Consider the following 23,438-nt stretch of genomic DNA (forward strand, 5'->3'; position numbering starts at 1 on the left):
GAAGTGCTCTAAAATTTCCTCGTTTATGAACTAAAGATACATTAAAGTATGGTTGGTAACGAAATGGGGCTTTGATGAAGAAAATACCCAGGACCATGACCCGACCCGACCCGATAAAAATTGAAAGGCTAGGCGGGAAAGTTAATTAAATTGTCTGCCCAAAAAAATTTGGGCGCCAATTCAAAGTAAGCGACTAATAATGCGTATAACCCAAAATAACCACAATCAAATTCCTCTCGTTCATTCATTGATGCGATGCAATCAAAGATCAGTGCCTTCTTCAAACCCTCTTCTTCTTCTGTTTCACCCAAACCAGCAGACCCACCTCCCATTTTCGACGACGACGACGACGACCAGGAATTGAGCATCTGGGAAAAGAAGCAACACCAACAATTCTCCACCTACAAGCGAAGAGCTCCAAACCCACCAAGGTATCTTCTTCACCCACTTTTCACTTCATCTTAAATCGTTGTTTCTGTACGTGTTATTTTGAATTCGGGTATTTAGGATATTGGGTTTAATGTAGTTTCTTAGATTTCCCTTTTGTATTCGTAATCAGAAGTGAAAATTTTACTGACCCTTTTTGTTATTTTGTGTATGAAAGGGGTGGGAGTGAGTGTAGTTGGGATAACCAGTTGGCAAAGACACCCATTTCGGATGTCGACTCTCCCAAGCCTGAATCGACAGTATTGGGAAAGACAGTGACCAAGAACAAGAAGAGAAGCTATGCTCAGTACCATTTAGACTTGGGTCAGTCTGACTTTCTTCTGCACACGTGTTCAGCGTGCGGCGTCATGTATGTGACTGGAGATGAAGAGGATGAGAAGGCTCACAAGGGATTTCACAATGACTATACCCGCGGAATACAATTCAAGGTGCAAATGATATGACTTGGGTGTTTGCATTAGATTGTTTAGGTTCATTTTGGGTGCTTGTTATGTCAAGTTGCTGATTGAGTTTTGCAGGGTTGGTGCAATGAGAGGGTTGTTCATTCGCTTAAAGTTGGAGGAGGTCGGATTCTTTTGGTGTTGGATGGTGATCCTCCTGCTCAGAGGAACAAGGTTCAAATTCTTGTTGTTGATCTAATGTGGAGGATGATTTACAATTGTTAGTACCTTAGATAAGTGGGATAGCACAAAGGAAGCTCAACAATTAGCTTAATAGGACTAGTATTTTATTGTGGCAGGTTGAGAAAGTTGTGACAATGATGGAGACTGAGCTTGGGAGTGGGTGGATTCTGCCCAAGTTGTTTAAGGTGACTATCAATCACTCTTACTTGGTCCTATTAGAAACATGCTAGCAGGGTTTTTGTTACACCAAATGGCTAAGAATTCTTGAAGTACTATTCATTTCTGTGTGTGTTGTTGAAATTTGAATATCTTCAAGACTCGTTCTTGAACTATTACAAAAGCAGTGATGACCTGTGATTCTAAAACAATGCAAATTGATGTGTTTCCTATATACTTGTGCTTTCCTCAGCACGTATATGAGTCTTTGGGTTTTTTTTTTTTTTTTGGCGTATCATGCATTTATATTCTTGCAATTTATAGTTGGTAACCATCTCTTCTGACAGTTTTAGTGAATAAAGAATGGTTTTGTATCTCTTTTTCTCTGTATGGCATGATTTCGTAGATATCATCTCCATTACAATTTTATCTCAACCTTTTGTTTGCAGGTGTATCTGTTTGTTTTGTCCGCAAGAATTGTAGGCTGTCTGATTGCCGAACCTATAACAAAAGCACACAAAGTCCTATCTTGTGCAGTTGATGGAAGTTCAAGTTCTGCTAGTACGAAAACAAATAAAACAAAGTTAACTACGCTCCAGTTTGGGGAAATCAAATTTCACAGGGAAGTCATTAGAAAAGCCCCTTCTGTTCCTGAACCATTGAATGAGTGTTTCACTGGTGCTATCATTTGTGAAAAGGAAGCAGTACCCGCTGTCTGTGGCATTAGAGCCATTTGGGTCACTCCAGCTAACAGAAGAAAACACATAGCCACCCACTTACTGGATGCCCTGAGGTAACTTAAACACTCCAAGTCCTTGATTTTAATTCTCTTATGTGCTCTTTTGGAGGGACTTTTTTATTTATTTTCTTTTCTGATTCCCATCAATTGTATGATATCTCAAACTCCCAAGGAACAAGGTCCTTGGGAACTAGGATATGTTATATTTTTCTCTTCTGCAAGACTGCAATACTGGTGGTATATGAGTCCATCTCTGCCCTTTACAACACTAAACTAAAAGATTGATTTACTCTCTTGATGCATTTTTCATTAGTATTTGGTTGCTTTCTTATTCTTTTTCCATCACAGGAAAAGTTTCTGCATGGGATTTGTCCTTGAGCACTCTCAGTTGGCATTCTCTCCACTAACATCGGCTGGAAACGCATTGGTATCAAATTATATTGGCAATGGACATTTCTTGGTGTACAACACAAACAATGTCGTCTCATAACACAGATAAATGGTTGTAGTTGTTCTGTAGGCTGAGTTTTTTTTTTTTTTTTTCCTTCTTTTCGAGGAAGATCTACCCACACTCCAGATCCTAATTATTTTATAACTCAAAATTTTTCAGACACTAGAGACAGACTATAGTACCCCCCAGTATGGGATACCTTTTTATTTTTTTTTTTTTAAATATATAACAAGTTAATATGATGGTAACCTGATGAATAGGACATCAGGTTACCCGTTCAAATTTTGACACATGGCAATTTAAAAAAATTAAAATTACATTTTTAAGCACACATTTGTCATCAATTTGTAATATTGTCCATATACTTGTAAATATTGTCCTAAATTGAGTAATTACTAAAAGGTTTACCCCAATTACAAAATGGAGAACTATATTACGTGAATGAGAACACATGCTCTATTTGGTATGAATATGAAGATGTACCACTTGTACAACACATTTGTTGTCAATTTTGTAAAATGGTTCATAAACTGGTAGATGTTGTCTTAGAACTTGTAATTACTACAAACAGAACATTTTTTACAATATTTTTCATCATTTGTCCTTATATTAGTAATAATCGTTGTTAGTGATGTAATTATTTTTTCAATGAGGAACATTACACAAGTTATCACCCAATTACACAATCGAGAACTCTATTACGTAGATGAGGGCACATGCGTTATTTAGTATGAAATATGAAGATTTACCATCCGGACAACACATTCGTATTCAATTTTGTAAAATGGTTCATAAACCTGTAAATGTGGTCGTAGACCTTGTAATTACCAGAAACAGAACAATTTTTACGATATTTTTCATCATCTGTCCTTATATTCATAATAATCGTTGTCAGTGATGTAATTATTAATTTTCTTTATGGGGAACATTACACAAGTTACTACCCAATTACACAATCAAGAACTCTATTACGTGAATGAGGACACATGTTCTATTTAGTGTGAAATATGAAGATTTACCACCCGGACAACACATTCGTATTCAATTTTGTAAAATGGTTTATAAACCTGTAAATGTGGTCGTAGACCTTGTAATTACCACAAAGATGACATTTTTTACAACATTTTTCATCATTTGTCCTTGTATATCGTAATAAGCAGGTCAGAGAGATAATTATTTTCTCAATGACGAACATTACACAAGGTACCACCCAATTACACAATCAAGATCTCTATTACGTGAGTTAGGACACATGCTCTATTCAGTCTAAACAACATATTCATCTTCAATTTTGTAAAGTGGTTCATAAACCAGTAAATTTGGTCCTAGACTTTGTAATTACCACAAAGAGGACCTTTTTTACAATATTTTTCATCATTTTCTCTTATCTCATTTTCAGCTCCTCTCGGCCTCTCTCGCTCTCTCAGAGTCTCTCCCTGTCTCTCATAGTCTCATCCACACACTCTCTCGGTCGCTTCACCAAAGATTGGGTAAGGTTCGAAACTTAGGCCTAGCTAGTTCAATGTCTGATTGAAATTTGGGTTTTTGGATTGCATTTTCTGGGTTTCATAGTTTGGGGTTTCAAGTTCATATCAGTTTGCATCTGGGTTTTCATAAGAACCATTTTTGTGACATGGACTCATCTCAATGATTCAAACTTCACCGATTTTCATGAAGATTTGATTTTGATTTAGAATTAGAGTTTTGATTTGGGTTTTAGGGTTGACAATTCTGATTTTCTTGTTTTGGGTTTTGATTTGGGTAGTTGCCCTTCCGGCTCTGGATTCCCAAGTCTCTGAGCACGCTAGCTGGTGCTGTTCCCGGATCGTCGTCTCCGGTGACGCAATTGAAGAGGAAGCGGTCGGCGAAGCTTTGCATTCCGATTGAATCGACGGGATTTGGGGCTGCTCCGGGGACGCCGTCTACGGCGGCGTGGAGAGAGGTGGTAGAAGATTGAGAAGGTTGCTTCTCCGTATATTGTAAGAAAGGGGGGAGAGAAGCTTTGGAGGATCGGTATTCAGCCACTCTTAATCTTCAAGGTGATCCCAAAGCAGGTAAAATTTTTCCCTTTTTTCTTACTGTTTCTATTAGTAATTACACCCGGGACTGTGGTGATTATACTGGCTGGAAGGTTTAAGGGGAAGAGAGTTGTTTTCCTTAAGCAGCTTTCATCTGGGTTGCTTCTTGTTACTGGTGAGCTTCGGTTTCTCTTAGAAAAGTATTATTTGTTTTGTTCTTTCGTTTTCTGTGTGTTAATGTGAAGATTATGACCTCCTATGCACACTGCAATTGTTTGTAGGGTGGTTGGTTAGTTGAGTACTAGTTATTTATTGGGTAATAGGCACTCTAAGCTAGTTGCTGTTTAGTTGTGTAAAGATTGAAAATGTATTGAAAGGATTGTTTTTTTTTTTTGGGAATAGCGATTGGAATAACTTCATGTAACAGCGTAGTGAGAAATGAATGCATCAATCTGCAAAAGTATCACCATGTCTTACATACATTGTTACCTTATCTAAGTCTTTTAGATGAATTTCTGGTTGGGATTATGATCTTACGTATAAATAAAATGTATGATGAAGTAAAATTCTTTGGTTATTTTTGTAGACAGAGTTTTGGAATTGGTTTAGCCAATGATTTTCTGATTGTTTGACTTGTCTCCCTTCTGCTCCTTGCAACGAACTTATTCAAGTGTATATCTAACTTGAGTGCTATTGCAGAGCCATTCAAGATTAATGGTGTTCCTTTGAGACGTGTGAATCAGTCCTACGTGATTGGCCTTCCACCAAGGTCGATATTTCTGGGGTTAATGTGGAAAAATTTGATGACAAGTATTTCGGAAAGGCCGTGGAAAAGAAGAAGAAGAAGGGGGAGGGAGAGTTTTTTGAGGCAGAGAAAGAGGTTAGCAGCCTTATCAACTCGTCATTTATAATTTCCTGATGAAGTTTCATATTCTCCTGTATTTAAATTGTAAAACTTAGGTGTCATCATTGCCTTTTTTTGGTTATGTAAATAGGCTTTTTATAAGATACATGTATATCCTGTGTTGAGATTCTAAAAGTAAATCCGTTTGTACAGATGTTCTGTAACTGTTAGGTTACAATTATATAGAGTCCTCGTGCTATTGACACTTAATTTATGTAATTGGTTTCCAACGCCAGTTTCATCTGGTTTTCATTTTTGTAAAGACATGATACACCCATCTGTTTTGCAACAGATTTTGTTCAAGTTTGCTATTGGAAAATCATAAATACCCTACCAGCTTATTTCATTTTTTCTTTCCATTATTAATATTTTCCCAACAACAAATTGCAGGACAAGAAAGTGTTCCCACAAGAGAGGAAAGATGATCAGAAGAGTGTGGATGCTTCGTTGATAAAGTCCATTGACGCTGTCCCAGACTTGAAGACATACTGAGCTACAAGATTCTCTCTGAGGTCTGGCATGTCTTTTAGACACTCAGCTCGTTTCTTACTTAGGATACTTGTTCCCGTTCTTGTTTGTTTCTTTATTGTGATTGTATGTTCTGTTCACATTGAGATCCGAGATTTTGTACTGATCGGCATTGCCTTGCAAGGGATGTTATGATTTTCATTTTGAAAAAAAAAAAAAAAAAAAAAAAAAAACTTAGGAAGAAACATTTTAGATGAAGTTGTGAGGAGGAATGACGAAATGAAACTTAGAGATTTGCACTCATGATTGTGAAAAGAAACAAACATTTGACAATCTCATAAAGATTCTATTAAAACAAATTGTTCATGTTTTGATTTATTTTCGAGAGTTTTTATTCTTTGCACCACGAGGGCGACCACGACCCCTTGCTTAATTTATTTTCGAGAGTTTTTACTCGTGCTATAGACTCTTGCAAATTAGTGTCTGAAATCTCAGGTTGAGGTTCATCTAATGCATCCTGACTTGACATCTGAAACATATAACATGAAAATGAATATAACCACTAGCAAATTGAAATTCATAACAAAACAAAATATCAGCAAATTAAATCAAAATCTCAAATGAATAAATAAAACTCCAAAATCAATGCAAAAAAAACAAATCCAAGTAAAAATAAAGCATAAACAGAGATGAATCTCACTTTTCTCCAAAACTCTGTTCTAAAAGTGTTCGCTCAAAAATCGTCTCGGCCGCGTGTCACTAGGCCGAGGGCTTCTTTGGCTTACACGTGTCCTTCTGGAGTGGTGACGTGTGAGCGGGCGTGCCTACTCGCGGCCGGTAGGCCAAGCGAGGTTTTGTTCTGTTTACAGATCTTGCGTCGATCTGACTTCTGATCAGTTGATTGTGGGCCGAGGAAGGATCAATCTCGGCCGCGGGGTTCTCTTTGCCTTGAATGCAAGGACTTTAGCACGGATCGGCCTTAACTAGCCGCAGTCTTCGTGCTGTGTAACTCGGTGATTGAGGTGAAAGTGAAGTGATGATGATTCTTTTTGTGATTTCGTACTTTGTATAAAGTAAATAACGTAAAGTAAACAACAGAAAATAAAAGTGCAAGTAGAGACAAAGTAAAGTGCAGGAATGTAAAGGTGCAGCAAATAAAGTGCAGGAAGATAAACTGCTTGAATGTAAAGAGCAACAAAGTAAAGTGCAGGAAAGATAAATACCGGTAAAGAAAGCAATAAGATAAACACGTGAAGATTGATAAGTGTTGCTGAAATATTGAAATGTACTGAGATAAAATTTGTGTAATCGCGTAGAGCGTTTGGTCGAGGACCTTTAACAAAGATGTCTACGGCCCATTTTATAGTACAGAATAAAGATAACAAAACTAATACGTACAATTTCAGTCTTAATTGTTGAGACTGGATTGATTACAAATTGAATTCTAAGAATAAAATTCCTTTGATGTGCATAACTGACAATCAGCCATCATGACTCTTCAATGATTATTTTGTAACAGCCACACTTAGTGCTGTAACGTAGAAGTTGGCATTTATCTGCTCATAATGTCATGCTATCAGTGTCTCTGACGGGTTTTGGATAGGACTTTCTCAGCCACAAGTAAACCAGAAATCGACTCATGTGAGCCGGACCTCGGCTGAGGTGAAGCGAGTCGGACTCGGCTGAAGTGAGCCGGGCCTCGGCTGAGGTGAAGTGAGCCTGAAGTGAGCCGAGCCTCAGCTGAGGTGAACTGAGCCGAACCTCGGCTGAAGTGAGCCGGGCCTCGGCTGAGGTGAAGGGAGCCGGACCTCGGCTGAGGTGAAGTGAGCCGGACCTCAGCTGAAGTGAGTCGGGCCTCGGCTAAATATTTATTATATCACGGCTCACTATGACCCCGGCCCTGCTTCATGTGCGACCTGGCTTAATGTCACATAGGCCTTGCCAAATTTAGGTTCAAACAGAGCCCCCCAGTCCCTTGAGCTTCGGCTTCAATGCCGAGTGGTTAAGGGATTGTAGGATTACCGATGTACTTTGGTTTGGCAAGGGCCTACTTTTTCTAACTCATCTGCTCCAACCTACACCATGCCATGTCTGGTACACTTCCATTCTTTGTAAGCAACTCAACTGGGCTGCCACCTGATTGCGGCCTTACTTGGCCGTATTTTTTTTTGAACCTCGGCTTCAAAAATAGCTAGCCGAGTTAAAATAAATTATAGATCTCGGCTTCATGAATCTATCTAAAGGTAAATACTTCTATGAACTTTGGCTTCATAAAAGCTAGCTGAGTCAAAACACAAATAATTTATGGAGCTCGGCTTCATGAAGTCTAGTCGAGGTAAAAACTTTTTGGAACTTCAGCTTCATGAAAGCTAGCCGAACTCTCCTTTCTTTCTATAACTCGGCTTCAAATCAAGCCGTGGCTTTCCCTTTAAGGTAACTAGGCCTCAAGGTACTAGCATAATAAATATTGGTATAGCTCAGCATCATGAACAATAATTCTAGTCGAGTCTCTCTCTCTCTCTCTCTTGTTTTTTTTTTTTTTATAGCTCGGCATAAGCTGATGAGTTGTGAAATTTTTTTTATAAATCTTGGCCTCAGAGTTTGCCGAGCATTCCATAACGCTGCTCTTGTCTTCCAAGGAAACGTGCATGCATATACTTTCCTTCCCTTCAATTAATTGGATTAATTCAAGCCCATGTCAAGCAATATCGTAGACTTCCCTCCCTAATTCCTTGAGCCTCGGCTCGAGCCGAGTGGTGAAGGAACTAATAAACAAAGTCGTCCTCATTGTCGAATGACGTTCAAATTTTTTCCAGCCGTGATCATAGAAATATTTCGGCCTTACAGTCTCGAGCCTACCGAGCAATTGAACGGCTCCCAGAAACACAACTTTTCATTTATTTTATTTTATTTTATTTTATTTTATTTATTTTTTTTTTTTGCGGAAACTAAAGCAAGAAAATAAAATGTAAAAATCTTATGTGCCGTTATGGAGGTGGCCAACAATGTTTCACCCCAAGTTTTGAACATCTTGTATTCTCGGCATGAATTACAAAATTTTCGAGGTTGATCTTTTTTGACCAAAGGGAATGATTGAGATTTGTTTTCTTTTCAGCTTTCATGTGAGCCGAAATTATATGCTCTTCAAATGTACTCGGTTCCACTTTATCTAACAGTGGCTTCTCCAAGTCAGCTTTGTTTCCAATAATCATGTCAACATGCATGACATCTTGAATTAGCTGATCACCACCATTGACCACATTATGCTCAGCGAGTCGACATTCCTTGGCTACAAGATTAAGATCTTCATCAAGCCGCGAATTGTTGAGGTTGACTTTCTTTTCGAGAAACCTATCCATATGAATAGTCTCGTTAATTGTACACTCAACCATGCGATGGTCATTCTCCTTGACATTTTGCAAATTTTGGCCTACCATGTTTGCCTCCAAATTTGAAGGAAGAACAACAGGTGGCCGAGTTTCTATCTGATCATCAATGGATACTTCTTTTTTGAGGTCATGGTCGTGGTTATAGTGGCGTGCTTCCTTCAGTATTTTTTGATGTCTCAGCATCTTCATCTTATTCAGGTGTGACTTCATCTCTTTTCTGAAAATAGAAAAGTGTGCAGCTATTTCTGCCACCCCTTTTTGAATGATCTTGTTGACATTTATGGCTTTTTCAAAAGATTTTACAACACCTCCCCAAGAGCTTACATTTTCTTCAACCATTTGATTGTGACCAACTTGTTGATCGTACAGGGGCTGTAGCGCGGCTAGTCGAGTTTTCCATACAGGCTGGCTACTCAAGCCATCAAAATTGTTGTAGGATCCTATTTGGTTGTAGCCATCTTGGTTGTTATGATTATAATTTGAATCATAACTATTGTATGGTGCATTAACTGTTTGGCCACAATTATCATACGGCTCGTTGGCCGACCCATAACCATGCTGGCTACCATAGCCATTTTGGTGATCAAAGCCATATTGAGGTAGTATTGTGGGATTTTCTTGATCCCAAGATCCATGGCAGTTTAAATCAACAAAACTTTGATACGCATGATAGCTATATCTTCCATCATAACCATAAAATTGATCTCGGCCATAGTTCTTGCTAAGAATTCTGGATCCCTCTGACCATGTCTTTGAGGGCTGCTTGCTTACTGATAACATGTTATATTATCTTATGTGTTTCCATCGACAAAAGCTTAATTCAAATTTCTTCCTGACGTATAATTGTCACCTATATTTTGTGCAGACAACCTCCAAAAGGTGTGTCAGGGGTTATTGATCAAACAAGGGGACTCCTGTATTATGTTGAAAAGAATTGCTCAAAAGCTGTTTACACTCCTGAACTGAAATATGTATGTATAGATGGGAGGTAAAACTCAAATTGTTCCTATTTGGTGCTCTCAGATTTGCTTGTGTTCTTATATGAATGGATATACTTTATGAAACCATCTCTACTTTTGGGTTAATTAATTGGCTACTGCTGTAGTATACATTGTAGTAGTCTGTATTCATTGCTACTGCTCCATTAGAAGATCTTGCAGCATTATATAAGCTAGATGAGGTACCTAGATATGTTGAACAGTACACCACACCTATGAATGGCACTAACAAAATACACACACACACGCACATATATATATATATATATATATATATATATATATATATATATATATCAGATTTTATCCAGAGCGGAGCTCCGCTTTGAAATTAACGTGTGAAGTTCGAGTTTTGGGTCACTTTTCGGTCGCATATCCACATCTCGACAGTTCAGTTTTTAGGTACTAGTGTATAGATCATCTCTGCAAATTTTCAGCAAAATTGATGATCGTTAAGGTATCTAACTCGCTTAAACCAATGGACGGACTGAACCGTACTAGCTTTAAGGCAGTTATCAATGCCTTAACGATCATCATTTTGGCTGAAAATTTGCAGAGATGATCTATACACTAGTACCTAAAAACTAAACGGTCGAGATGTGGATATGCAATCGAAAAGTGACCAAAAACTAGAACTTCACACGTTAATTTTCAAAGCGGAGCTCCGCTCTGGATAGGATCTGTATATATATATATATATATATATATATATATATATATATATATATATATATATATATATATATATATTTTGTATTGGTAAGAATCAATAAGCAACACTCTTGAGATCTTGACTGTGGTAGACCTCACAGCTAATGTAAGACACCATCAAAGATTATGAATGCACTTACTTTTTTGGGACCAGCCAACTAAGTGTGGGCGTTCTGGTGATGTATTTGAGCAAGAAAATGGTTACTTTAATCCAACAAATGCTAGCGGCTCTACTGTATCATCAAGAAGTGATTCAAATACAAGTCTCAGTACCAGGACTAATAAACACTACAAAGCTATCTCCCAGAAATGATGGTAAGTCTACTTAACCACAAAGCATAATGATGCATAATAGTTACTCTATGCAGATGCGCCGCATAAGTGGATATGGATTGGTATTAATTGCACTAGTCGCTGTTCTTCTGGCAATGGTGCTTTGTAGCATGTGCTACCTACTACGAAGAAGAAAACTTAACAGAACAATCTGACCTTAACAGAACAATCTGACCTTAAGTCCTTTCGAGAACAATCTGACCAAGCCAACAACATAAACAAGAACGCCCAAATATCCAGAATTCCAGCTTCACCAAATTTCCAACTTTTCAACATTACGCCTTTACCAAATTCCCAGTTGATATCAATAAGACAGAAATAAATTGAACAATACCAATTCAAAATTTCAAATTTCAATTTTCCAATTCAACCTCAGTTCAATAATTCCCATAATCCCAGATTCTCAATTTATCAGAACAAGAACATTGGAAGAAGTAAAAAACAAGAACTTACGTGGAGAACCCGTGGGCTGGAAGACTGGAGGAGCAGTGGAGTGGAGGAGCGCCGCGCACGGAGGCCCGACGCCGGAGGCACGGTGACGAACTGAGACCGACGGCGAAGTGAGGCTGTGAGGGTGAGATTGAGATTGAGAGAGCGAACCGTACGTTCGTGTTTTTTTTTTTTTTTTAACAGGTTACCTGCTGAATAGGTTAATTATTTGTTGAATATCCATGACCATTAGATATATTACTGATCCAATGGTCACAAATATTCACAAAACCCCCAGTATGGGATACCCCCCCAGTACTGTAGAATTTCCCGTGAAACTAAGAGAAACGGCAGTCTCGGCAATCGTGAATCTAGCCGAAGAGGCTAAGTTAGCGACTAGCGAGAGAGGGCGTTGTCAAGCACCCAGCCTCGCTGTTCTCAACGTCTGCAAGTCTCTCATCATCGACGATGTTGCCAGTGGAGTGTGAATTCTCAGCGATTCTCATCGACCACCGAAATTGCCTTCCACCTCGACTCCAAGACCAAAATCGCCTTCCACCTCCCTCGCTGCTCAACCCTCATCTTCCGCAGTTCCGCTCGAAATGATGCCGCATCACTGCTCGTCCGACTGGGGCAGGCATTCAAAGACAGTGTCTATTTGGTACCGTTCCCCTTCTCTTTTTTTCTTTTTTTTTTTCGGTTGATATTTTTACAAAACGAAAGTTGTGTTCCAATGATTATGACGTTTATTTTAAATTTGATCATCGTCTTCCTCACAGATGATGTGCACCATCTTCTGGTAATTTCAATCTTCTTAACCATTATTCTCCAGTTTTGGTTCCCTTACTATTCTTGTTAATTTAATTAATCGATTCTAATTTTTTGTTTCAAGGATCAATTAAAAGAAGCATGGAAGAAGGGGAAGCGCAATACAGACTCCACTATCCTCCCCAAACGGAGAGCTCAGCCCAAGAGAGTACAACACGGCGTATTGTTTTATTGTATTAGGGAGGAGAGGTTGATTTGGATGTGTTTCGATCTCTAGTATTGATATTTGAGACAAGCTAGGGTACTTGTGGGTATCTCATACACTCATTTACAACTATTTGAACAAAAAATTACAATTATTTGAACCAATATTACAACATTGAGAACAAAAGTTACCATATTCATTTACACTATTTACATATAGTTAAACAAAAATTACAACATTGAGAACAAAAGTTATCATATTCATTTACACTATCTACATATAGTTAAAAAAAAATTACAACATTGATAACGAATTTGTTCAAAAGCTTGCAACAATGTCGTAAGAGGTGTAATTACTATTAATAGAACTAAGATTACACAAAATAGGACTCAACATTACCACTCTGACAACAAATTTGTTGTCACTTTTGTAAATGTGGGTATGAGATACCCACAAGTACACTAGAATTTCCCTTGATATTTTTGGTGCTTTTGGTTAGCCCTTTATTCTGCCTTGTGTATGAGCATGAACTACAATTCATTGATCTTGTTTAAAATGTGATCTTAATGGAAGGTCCCAAAGCAGCAGCAGAACTAACTTTCTTCTCATCTCTATCTCAAACTAGTAGCAGAGCTAACCTTCATCTCAAAGCAGTTGTAGCTAACCTCGATCTTCAAGTAATAGTAAAAACTTGTCATTTCTTATCCAAGTCTAAAGACATTAGTAGAGATAATCTTCATCTCATCTCAATCTCAAAGCAGTAGCAGTCTTCATCTCATCTCCATTTTCTGTTCAATGCTTGGCATTTGGACCAGAGACTCTGCTTCACAATCTCGCCACAAGCTAGAAGCTGTATCCGACAGTGCTGGAGCCGCCGCGCTCCATCCACGCCTCGTGGCAGTCCCACGGCTTCCGCATGCCATCATCGAGCCTAAGAATCAGCCACACACTGCGAGCTGGGAGAGGCCACTAACAATGTCACCATCCATCTGAGGATGAGTTTATTCATGTTCTAAGCTAAACCTTCATGTTCTGATTCGATCCTATCAATTGTTGTGTTGGATTTGGGGGAATGGGTGTTCCTTGTGTAAATTACTCCTAATCGAAGTAATTAATTAAATATGTTCATCGGAAGCTAACCATTTTCATATATGTGAATTACTCAGCATAGTGTTCTTATATATGATTATGTAGTTTTTGATGATATATATGATTATGTAGTTACTAGGCATCAATGAGTTTGAGGTCTTGATGATTCAAATTAGGAGGAAGAAGAAGGATAAAAGAAAATAACTTTTAAGGGTAAATCAATTTTTTTGCTCTCATTTAGTGCCTCATGTGCGTTACACGTGGTCAAGTTAACAACTTTGTGACGAAAATTGGCCACAGGTATGAGTTCAGGTATCATATTGATAATATTGTATGTTAAAGTTATAATTGAAAGTCCTCTAAGTGTCCAGAAACTGTTGGTATCACATTAATAACATTGTAAGTTGAGGTATCATATTGAAAGTCCGCTAAGTGTCCAGACACTGTTAGTGAAAAAAACCAAAAAAATAATAAATATTTAGTTATTCATGTTTGAAAGTTACAATTATAAATATGTTATTAACCGTTTGAAACATGACAACAAAATAACAGTTTGTCTTTGTGTGTAGAAGTTTGTCATTATAAGCATGATTTGAAATTTTTGTGGATGTAGTAGCAAAATAATCATTTGTCAAGGGTTTCTTTGTAGTTTACTAAACTCTTATTACAACCCTGACTTCGTCGCTATTTTTCCTTTTTATTTTTTTATTTTATTTTATTTCCCCTTTAATTGAGATGCTTATTACACCAGGAAAAGTGAAAAAACAATTTTCTGGGCCATTTATTTTTTTGAAGGATTGGACATTGGAGGATCAAATTATTCTGGCAAAGAGATTGAGATGGACACTGGGCAAAAGAATGAGAGATCAATGGGAAATGAAAGAAAAAGAAGTAAGATGTCATGGTGGTGTTGAGGTTTCGATTATTTGGATGCATTACAAACTGAACAAAAACCAATAAAACCCAACAATAAAAGCATGAACAAGAACATTCATCTCTCTTTCCGGGTTCTCTGGAATCCCAAAATCTTCGCTCATAATAATAAGACGGTTCTAGGTTCACCATCTTAAAACCTTCACTAAACCTCAGTTTTCTTACTCATCCAGTCATCCCTCCATCCAATCCCAATCGCTTGCTTCTCTCATTGTCCCAAACTCACTCTCACTCTCACCTTTGCGGCCTCCATCCCTCTTCAATTCTCAAAACCATACTAAACTCATCCGCTGTCCGATCTCGCGAGTATGCAAATACAATAATAAACCAAATTAACTTACTTGATATATGGAATATAAAACTTACGCTAACAAATTTGTACGTCGGATCATATCTTATTCTCTTCCTCATTATTACATGAATGTGGTAGGGGGTTTTAGGTCGAACCATCAACGCCATAAATTTCAACGTTGCATGTTCCTTGAGCATTCTAGGCTTGTCTGCTCTGAATACACAAGCAAGCAGAACAAGATCGAGATGAAAATTTGTTAGGAAATCACATTGAATATATATATATATATATATATATATATATATATATATATATATATATATATATATAGGTTTGGAAACTGGGCATGGAATCGATAGGAGTGGGTATTTTGACCTCTTTTTTCTTTCACCTTATTGTTGTGTACCTTCGCCATTCGTTTTGAACAAGTTACCAAAAGTGGGATTCAAATGTTTTGTGACCAAAATGGAATTTAAATAATTAGCAACAAAAATGTAACACTAATCAAAATTTAATAATAAAATTTGTCCAAGATTTACTTGTTCTCCAAGAATTTTCTAATGGAGTTGGGAGCTATTCACACTGTGTGTGGGGCCTACATACACAGGGACGGTGTAGATTTAAAGACCCATAACCTAAATTAAATTCATAACTGGAGTGGAGCGCAAGAGCTTCTTCTTCTTCTTGTGTTTACGGTGTTGTTCTCTGTAGCAATATCAGAGCTTCACTTCAAGGTTAGAACTTTTTACAGTTTGATAATTTTTTTATCAGATTGTTTTTTTCTTAAATATTTTTTTTTCTTCTGTTTCGCTATTTCATACTATTAGTGTTTGGGCGTTTGGCTATCTTCTCTTATGTATATATGAATTTGTGTCTACTCTTTTCTGGAAATGTTGGGTTGTTTCGAGGGGTTTGATTAGTTATTAGTAATTGATTCTTTGATTATAGAGGTTTGGCTAATTTTTTGTGTTGTTTTTGTTGTTGTGTGAGGTGTAGAGATATAAATGGCAGGCTCTAAAAATGCGTCAAAGAAGATGCAAAAGCGTGGTATCGACTTCAAGGTAATGAGCTATTTGTGAATGAGTTTACTATGCACTGAAAACTCAACATTTGAATCCTGTGTTTTTTCTGTTTGTTATGTGTTTTATTTTGTTGTTTGCAGAAAATAAAGCAAAAGATTGGCAGAAAATTGCCACCGGCACAAAATGCTACAAATACTGAAATTAAATCTAAAGGTATTGACTTTATCCGTTTTTGGATTATATATATAAAGCTATTGTTTGTTGTAAATGTTCTGTTACTACATCAAAGGGAACATTCTGTCGTCTTTTTAACATACATATTATTAATCATTGGTTCTTGCTAGAGATGGTGCATGGGTAGTTGGCTGTCAGTTTTTAGAACTTTCTGGAGTGTTCTTTTCATTGTGTGTAGTGTTTCTTTCTTTGTTTGTAGTGCTGGGAGAGGGTTTGCTCTCTGACCCACTTGTATTCTTCTTTCTATTAATAATATTTGGAGGGAGGCCACTTTGGTCCTTACCATAAAAAAAAAAAAAAATAATAATCATGGTGGAAGTGGCTGAAATTTTGGCCGTTGTTTTCTCTACTTGAAAGTAAGATAGATGTTATCCACCAGAATCAATGTTGCTCCTGAATTTTTAGTTCAACTTCTTGTGGTGAACCAGTATCTGGAATTAAGTATTAAATATGGGTGATTTATGATCAGCAATTGTTCTCCCCGAGCAGAGTGTGGCATCAGAGAAGGCAGGATTAGCAGTGAATAAGAAAGGCTTGACTTTGAAAGAGCTTCTTCAACAAACATCTCATTACAGCTCAAAAGTCCGTAAAGGTATTTCTCTATTATTTAAAGATTTCATTTTGAAAACATTAACGGTACCTTGTAAAATATGCTCCTTAGTTCAAAAAGCTTCAACAGTGTCCTTATTATCTGTCATTTAGAATCAAGAAGGGAATAATAAAGTAAGGTTGAGAAACCAACGGTGGTAATGTACAACATAAGTTTCAATTGAGTTTTCTTTTCAGCAGCCAAAGAAAGGGTAAAACAAATTTAATGCATATGATTAACACCTGTATATGCCTAATTTTGGTGGTTAAGATTTTCTCTGCATTTGGGAGTCAATTTTTGCAATGTTTGGATATAGACCACAGACATAAATCTATGATTGCAACCTCTTTTTTTTTTTTTTTATCATAAAGTCACCTAGATCGTTGATTATATTATTCTGCACATTCATTTTGTATTTACTGTGTTCAATTTGAATAAGTTATTTTCTTTCCAATACTTGTGTCTTTAGGAAGTATATCTGCCACATTTTTCTTCTATTGTATCTACTTTTGATTCTAACATTCTAAGTTTTATCTCTTTCTGTAGACTCATTGTTGGGAATTAAGGATTTATTCCTTAAGCATCCAGAAGAGTTGAGGTTGCATAAGTACACTGTTATTGAAAAACTGCGTGAACGCATTGGTGATGATGATAGACTAGTTCGAGAAACGCTGTATCAATTTTTCAAGTCAGTGATTTTCCCTGGATTTAAGGAGTTAATTTTATGGTTTTCTAGTTTTTATGAATGTTTATAAGAAGTAGGTACCAATGTGTTCTACATAAAATATATAAATGTGAAAGAAATGCAGTTATATTTGATTGTTCCCAACTGAGAAACTTTTGGCTGGTTAGTTATGCTATTTCCTCTTAGTCGTTTCAAAATATATTCATCAACTCCTTGTAAGTTTCATCCAATCATTGCCATGTACAACATGTGGCTAAAATTCTACATGGTGGAGCAATAGGTATCTTGTATAATCAAAGCCAGTTCTTAGCTCGGGTGACTTTCTTTCTTATGAGGCTTATTCTTTTGTCTTTCTTTTCTTTTTCTGATTATTATGAATCTTCATACTGTAAACAACAACTTAATAGTTCAAAACATATACAGCTCCTTTTGTTGCACATATGGATTGTCTTTTTTTATTTATCATCATCATTTTATCGTTAGAATTGTTGGATTTAACTGACACTTTTTGTTCCTTTTTTTTTCTTGTCCAGGATAATCAAGAGCTTTTTGTTTCCTTGATGATGGCCTATAGAGAGCTGTGGAAGAAGAAGAGAGAAAAAGAAAAAATAAAAAATTAATTAAACAAAGAAAAGAGTGAGGGTAAGAGAGTTGGGTGCCCAGAAGAAGAGAGGAGATATAGCTGTGTGCTCAAAGTAAAAAAAGTTGAAGAGACCATTTTATCCCTTGAAATACGACAGTTGGTACGAAACCAACGGCGTCATTGATGTCGTGTATGTTTATTGGGTCGGTTTTGAAATCTCATGTACCAAAGTTTATGTTTTAGAAATTGATGTACTGAAATTCGTAGGGGGCCTTACTTCGGGTACTATTCATGAATTTTTCCCTAAATTATATGCTCGAAATATAACGTGATAATTAAATAAAGCATTAATGCAAGAAATAAACGCATGCATCATCATTTAAAACAAAAGTCCACTCACAGATTCCGGTTACGACGACCGTCAAATTATTTCTTCTTCAATTGGCATTATCCGTTGTCCTGAACAGTCAATGTAATAAATAATTGTTTTTCAAGAACCGAGACTTAATTTATGATAATTAGAAATCGAAATTCTAAACATCTCCTTTGAACTCAACTCCTTCAATCCACATTGCAAATTCTAAGGCAAATTCGAGAGAAATCCGATGGTTGGATTCTCGTAAATCGATAACCGAAATTCTAAATTTTCAAAAATTCATAATCGATTCAAAACTTTTCCAATCTTCACCAAATTCATATACTCAAACTCTAAAATAATTGTAGGATTTAATAGGCCAAAAACAGGGACCAAAACCCTGCCCTACGCGCTTCCACACGGCACCTACTGTGGCGGCATGTGCCGCCCACCACCACCAATGGCTACCAAATTTCATGTACAACATTGTCTCAACATTTCCCAAAACTTTCTCAACTATGGAAAAGTCTAGAAAATACCTCTAAGTGGTCCAACAATTAAGCAACCCGAAATACAATGAAAATTTTCAATTATGATTTCTTCCTCCACGCTGCAAATTGCTCAAGAGGTTTGGAGAGCATGAAGAGTGGCTCAAAGCGCTTCTAATGAACGTGGTTTGGTCGTCTGTGGTGGCCAAAAATGAGAGAAACCGGCGATGACTCCGAAATAGCTACAGTCGGGTTTTTGAGATTATAGGGCTGTTTTCCGGCCAAACCGCCACAATTCACCGCCATAGGCTTCAAGGGGAGGAGGAGGCGAAGCCAACGACGCCGTTGGCACGTCGTGAGGTTGCCTGGAGGTGAAGATATGCTAGAGAGAGAGAGAGAGAGAGAGAGAGAGAGAGAGAGAGTTATAGAACATAGAGGGGGGGGGGAGTTACCGAGTGGGTAGGTTTCTGGAAATGAAAACCTACTTCAGTAACTTTTCATTTATATAGAAACTTATCATGAATAACTTTACAATTTTATCCATAACTTTCGCATACGAACTCCGATTTTTACGTACCACATATAACAGACTCAGTTTAACGTCCTTTACGATTTTCCAGATGAAAAATTTCTCAAATTTTGACCCGAACAAAAAGTCAACTTTTAGGGTCACTAAAAGTATCGAAACAAAGTAAAAAGTGAAAGTAATTGCCGTTTACTGTCCAAATGACTAGTAAACCGGTAAATTTGAGATACGGGACGTAACACATAGGGAGAATCAAGAGAGGAAGTCCTTAAACTCTTAAAGTGAAGATGTTTTTATTTTTAGCATGTATTTTAATAATCACATCATTCATTCTCTAGTAATCCCCACACATATGAATCATACAAAAAATTAGCCAAATTGGAAAACATTTAACCATTTGATTAGCACAATGGTCGTTTTAATTTTATGTAACGGACTACATTTGTTTACACACTTTTGAGTGACCTTTGATTATGGATTTGGTTGATTTTTTGTAGACACAATAGTTGCATAAGAATCTAAAAGATCAACGGTTGAAATCATTGAATTAGGTCATATACTAATGTAAAATAGTAAAAATCCTGAAATACTTAAAGTAAACGAGAGAGAACCCTATATATATATACTAGACCCCAAACACACCCTATGGGTGTGGATAATTACTTGAGAAGTTATTCCACAGAATGTGGAGAAAATTGCTGCACATATTCATATTTTGTTTTTGATTTTTGATTTTTTTTTTTGTTAAATTTCTTTTGTTTTTCTTTTATTTGTGAATTAACCATTTTGTCTTTCTCAAATATTTTAGTTCAAATGTTTTTTAATATTTAAGGGATATTTTGGTAAAAATTTTATGTTTTGGTTGACAAACTCTCTTCTCTTAATAATAGTATAGATATATATATATATATATATATATATATATATATATTGCTCACATAAGAGACAATTTTAAGGAACTATGAGGGACAATTGCATTTCAACCACATGTATTAAATACAAAAACAGAAACTATAACAACTTAAAATAGTACATTTATTTTCAGCCCTCAGATTCAGGGATTGCTTTTAATGAGAGATCACTTTTTTTTAGTCATTCTAAGGGGTCGCTTATTAGATTCACTTTTCGATCACATATTGAGATCTCGACCGTTCAGATCTTAGGTTTATATAAGTAGATCACTTATGTAAATTTTAGCCAAATTGATGATCGTTAAGACATTTATAATTGCAATTTACAATTATAAGTATGAACGGTTTAGGTTAGACAGATTCAGTTCGTCCATTGATTTAATCTAATTCGATACCTTAACGATCTTCAATTTGGTTGAAAATTTACAAAAGTGATCTATAAATTAGGATCTAAAAACCGAACGGTCTAGATGCCGAAATACAATTAAAAAATGGACCCCACAAAAAGTTCCCTTAAAATGACAAAAAAAAAAATCCCTCAGTGGAAGGATCCACACATACACACACACACATATTAAAGGGATGACTCATTAGACCAACTCTTTTTTGATCACAAATCGATATTTCGACCGTTCAGTTTTTAGGTCCTTATGAGTAGATCATTTATGAAAATTTTCAGCTATATTTTCTCTCAAAATGGGGTTATGGTACCCTGTAAATAACTATCTTGCAGTCACTAAAAAAAAAAAAGGCATTTTGGTTACAAATCGGCATTTCGACCGTTCAGTTTTTAGGTTCGTAGATCATTTCTGTAAATTTTTAGCTATATTTTCTCTAAAAATGGGGTTACGGTTCAAGAACCTTGTAAATAACTATGTTGCAGTCACTAAAAACAAAAAAATAAAAACTTTTTGTCTGGCCTTTGTTTTCTTGGGTGATAAATTTCTGAAGCTTCGTTTTTGGGCATTTGGCCTATCTTGTGGGCATTTACCCTCACCCCTTTGTTACGTAGAGAGAGAGAGAGAAAATGGAAGAGAGAAAAATCATAGGAGACTTACCCTCACCCCGGTCACTGGATTCCGGCCAACTTTTGCCGGAATCCGGTCACCGGCTACCGCCCACCGGAATTTGCTGAAAATCTCACCGGAAATGTTTTTTTGCCCCCAATAGACATCTATTGCCTCCTAATAGAGGGGCAATAGACCTCTATTGCCCCCCAATAGACGTCTATTGCCCCAATAGTCTATGGCTCCCTAATAGACGTCTATTGGGGGATTGCTCCCTAATAGACGTCTATTGCCCCCCAATAGAAGTCTATTGCCCTCCAATAGAATTTTCGATAGCCGGAATGAGAACTAATTTTCCTAAAATTAGACAAAAAAAACTTTGATTAAAAAAAACGAAGAGATTATATCAATTTAAAAACATCTATTGCCCTCCAATAGATGTCTATTGGGACATTAAAAACTTTTTTTCCTTTCCTTCTGTCCCGTTACTTAAAAAAAAAAAAAATATCTGATTTGGGCACCCAGAAAATGATCTGGGCACCCATGTCCTCTTCTCCCATCTTTCTGGCTGCAGACCCTGGACCGGAAGTAGTTTTCCGGCGAGGCAGGGGTCGTGGATGATGTCGCTGACGTCCTCCGGGAGCTCGAGCCCTGGGCCTCCTCGAAACCCGATCTGATTGCGTGTCACGCCCCGAATTTTGAATAACAAATTCAAATCCGAAACATGAATTAAACAACTATGTCAAATAACGTTCTGAATTTTTTTCATAAACAACTACACCACACGCCACTCAAATTCCAAAACTCGAAAACCTCGAGTTAATTATTACAACTCATTCTTACAAAGTAAAATTGTAAAGCTCTAATTGAGCATAACAAACCTCACAATAGAAGGAAATAAAGTAAATGCTGCAACCCTTAACCAGCTCGGTCTCCTCCCTGATTATCCTGACCTGCAGGATTATCCGCTACACCGTTTGAATAGTGTACCGGGATTGCAACAACACAAAATCCGGTAAGCTTTCTGAAAGCCCGTATGAGTAAACAAGAATGAAAGGTTGATTTATTAAATCACAATTCTTTTAACTCAAGTAAACAATCAACAATCTTAACAATCGATCACCAAAATCATCAACTCCAAATCACCAAGAATTAATACGGGATCAAAACTCACATCTTTCTTCCCAAAACCCCGCAAGCGTATTTATACAAATACGGTGACTGACAGACTAGAGCTCTAACTGTATCGTAGCCCATCACCTGGCCTAGGTTATGGCATCCGACATGATTGTCAATATTGTAGTCCATCATCATAGTTTCGAACATCCGATACGCATACTCAACTTAGCCCGTCACCCGATAAGGGTCGTGGCATCTATTATACTCAACCAATCGTAGCCCGTCATCCATCTAGGATTAGAGCATCCGATTCCCTCATACCGGTCACTACGTCGACCCTAAATACAAAATCGGACTTATAGAATAGCTTTCACACCACATGATCAACATTTCATTATTCAACAATTAAATGCGAGAATAATAGCTTGAATAATAACCAATCCATTCTCAATCATGTCATCACACCAATCACACGTTAACCAATATACATATCCCACGTAAATATATATATACGTAATCATTCACTCAGGAATGATCACTAATACCAACTATAAACCACACATAGTGAAAACCGAGAAATTCACTTTTATAGTTTAAATACATTTTACTTACCTATGGACCGTAGAAGATCAAGCCCATGTATTTTAAAACAAATATTCATTTCCGTAAAACATTTTCAATCCATTACGATATAAGTAAAGTAATTTTGGTTCGTAATATGAACCATGTGAGGTTTACTCACCTCTAAATTCCCGCTGCGTCTTCTTAACAGCTCAAACAACGATTTCACTAATCGTCCGCCAAATCAATCCGTCGATCACCTAATCCAATATGATCTTAACTTAGCCAACAACTCAGAAACATAATTAAACGACGATCCAACGGTCGGATCGAAATTAAACGATGATCCAACGGTCGGATCCTCACAGATCGCTCTTAGGATCACTATTTCATAATTATACGAAG

General features: G+C 36.9%; 2 protein-coding genes and 1 pseudogene across 3 annotated transcripts; all 3 read left to right on the top strand.

Moving 5' to 3' along the window:
• Positions 1 to 206: 206 nt before the first annotated feature.
• Positions 207 to 2,560, top strand: LOC133718555 (protein CHROMOSOME TRANSMISSION FIDELITY 7-like). Of its 2 annotated transcripts, none has more exons than XM_062145418.1 (6): positions 207 to 431; positions 623 to 875; positions 966 to 1,061; positions 1,187 to 1,255; positions 1,676 to 2,019; positions 2,314 to 2,560. In XM_062145418.1, exons 1-6 carry the CDS (start codon positions 256 to 258, stop codon positions 2,453 to 2,455), a joined length of 1,080 nt encoding a protein of 359 aa, XP_062001402.1. In that variant the 5' UTR covers positions 207 to 255; the 3' UTR covers positions 2,456 to 2,560. The 2 variants fall into 2 exon arrangements, with proteins under 2 accessions (XP_062001402.1, XP_062001401.1); XM_062145417.1 differs by having other exon boundaries at positions 209 to 431; positions 605 to 875.
• Positions 2,561 to 3,392: 832 nt separating this feature from the next.
• On the top strand, positions 3,393 to 6,001 carry LOC133716292 (large ribosomal subunit protein eL6z-like; annotated as a pseudogene).
• A 9,956-nt stretch (positions 6,002 to 15,957) lies between these two features.
• LOC133716293 (uncharacterized) lies at positions 15,958 to 17,553 on the top strand. Its single transcript, XM_062142998.1, has 4 exons — positions 15,958 to 16,014; positions 16,116 to 16,188; positions 16,679 to 16,801; positions 17,345 to 17,553. Exons 1-4 carry the CDS (start codon positions 15,958 to 15,960, stop codon positions 17,551 to 17,553), a joined length of 462 nt encoding a protein of 153 aa, XP_061998982.1.
• Positions 17,554 to 23,438: the final 5,885 nt, after the last annotated feature.

Source organism: Rosa rugosa, chromosome 6 (genome assembly GCF_958449725.1).
Source record: "Rosa rugosa chromosome 6, drRosRugo1.1, whole genome shotgun sequence".
NCBI lineage: Eukaryota > Viridiplantae > Streptophyta > Magnoliopsida > Rosales > Rosaceae > Rosa > Rosa rugosa.

What these genes read in the sequence shown, in the direction of transcription:
- LOC133716293 (XM_062142998.1), top strand. Translation starts at nt 15,958, where the DNA reads ATGGCAGGCTCTAAAAATGCGTCAAAGAAGATGCAAAAGCGTGGTATC. An exon ending in AGCGTGGTATCGACTTCAAG is followed by an intron (nt 16,015 to 16,115) that starts GTAATGAGCTAT and finishes TGTTGTTTGCAG; the next exon opens with AAAATAAAGCAAAAGATTGG. An exon ending in TACTGAAATTAAATCTAAAG is followed by an intron (nt 16,189 to 16,678) that starts GTATTGACTTTA and finishes ATTTATGATCAG; the next exon opens with CAATTGTTCTCCCCGAGCAG.
- LOC133718555 (XM_062145417.1), top strand. Translation starts at nt 256, where the DNA reads ATGCAATCAAAGATCAGTGCCTTCTTCAAACCCTCTTCTTCTTCTGTT. An exon ending in CCCGCGGAATACAATTCAAG is followed by an intron (nt 876 to 965) that starts GTGCAAATGATA and finishes TGAGTTTTGCAG; the next exon opens with GGTTGGTGCAATGAGAGGGT. An exon ending in CACTTACTGGATGCCCTGAG is followed by an intron (nt 2,020 to 2,313) that starts GTAACTTAAACA and finishes TTTCCATCACAG; the next exon opens with GAAAAGTTTCTGCATGGGAT.